Raw genomic sequence first — 1,133 nt, 5'->3', positions numbered from 1 at the left:
CAGAGGCGGCGGCGTCCTCAGACCTCAGAGGCGGCGGCGTCCTCAGACCTCAGAGGCGGCGGCGTCCTCAGACCTCAGAGGCGGCTCCAATGGGCCCTCAGGGGCTGCTGGATGTCCAGGCGTGCATCTGTTTGGCCATCTGCAGCACGAAGACGATGTCGGGCCTCTGGACCGGGTCTGGGTTGATGCACATGCTGACCAGGTCACGCAGCTGGAGAGGAGAAGAAGCTGAGGTTTCAGATCCAGCCGCCATTTCTATCCTCAGTAATCTTAGAAACAGAACCAATATAATCTATAATAACATTCATTTAATCTGGATCTGGAATAGAAAACTAAATGTTTCTGACTCTGAAATTACAAACCGCTGATTCCACATGAAATAAGGAAATACTGCAGCTCCAGGCTTAGTTCAGGCTGGGAAAGGGGCCCCGCAGGGCCCTTTTTACCCAACGAGGCCCCACAGGGTCCTTTCTACTGGACGGGGCCCGCAGGGCCCTTTCTACCCAACAGCGCCCCACTAGACGAGGCACCGACTAAGAAGGGCAGTTTAGTTTTTTTCCTGCCTCCTGGAGCAGCGCCCCTCAGATCTCAGGAACATCTTACCTCCTAACTTTCTCTAAATCAAAGGTTCCTCCAGACGACCAAATGTTCGTCCTCAGGTGAGTTTTTAACAACATGTCCGTCTTTAAACCAGCTGCTTCTTTTAGAATCTCTCTGCTTCTTGTTTTTACATTTACCAGCTAACAGACTACAGGTGAAAATTAGCATCACAGGCTAAATCTGGCATGTTTCCATGGTAACTTGTGCTCACACTAATAATGATGCATTGTAAAGAAACACATTTCTGTCTGACAACCTAAGCCCAGTATGTAGATGGTTTATCTAACGAGCTAACCAGTATAAACCAGTATAACCGCCTCGGACCAGAATAGAGCAGAGAAACGATCAGTTTGAAGCTCAGCTGATATTTCAGGGGATAATTCCTGATTAACTGTCTGAGGAAACGATCTAAACCTTTTATTCAGCTGAAAATAAAGACCAACACTCACTGCACAGCGAAGGTTTACTGAGACAAAGTTCAGGATTTACAGGAAAAGTCGCTCATATTCAGAATCCAAACTTCTGAAAGTTCT

At 47.7% G+C, this 1,133-nt stretch overlaps 1 protein-coding gene across 3 annotated transcripts in view; it reads right to left on the bottom strand.

Annotated features, from left to right (window-relative positions):
• The window catches only part of LOC107104011 (serine/threonine-protein kinase Nek6-like), a 26,406-nt gene that overhangs the window by 1,742 nt on the left and 23,531 nt on the right, over positions 1-1,133 (bottom strand). The window contains exon 10 of one of the 3 annotated variants that reach the window (XR_001482217.1): positions 24-211. Coding sequence is in view for 2 of the 3 variants with exons in the window: in XM_015403897.1 (XP_015259383.1) it covers positions 98-211 (114 nt within the window). In the remaining variant the exon portion in view is untranslated. Of the gene's footprint in view, positions 1-6; positions 212-1,133 lie in introns of those variants that run through there. The other 2 variants (XM_015403897.1, XM_015403896.1) reach the window with 2 other exon arrangements.

This window comes from Cyprinodon variegatus, unplaced genomic scaffold (assembly GCF_000732505.1).
Source record: "Cyprinodon variegatus isolate N-32 unplaced genomic scaffold, C_variegatus-1.0 Scaffold1589, whole genome shotgun sequence".
NCBI lineage: Eukaryota > Metazoa > Chordata > Actinopteri > Cyprinodontiformes > Cyprinodontidae > Cyprinodon > Cyprinodon variegatus.
The sequence above is the reverse complement of the archived record's forward strand: the minus strand, read 5'-3'. Positions and strand labels throughout refer to the sequence as shown.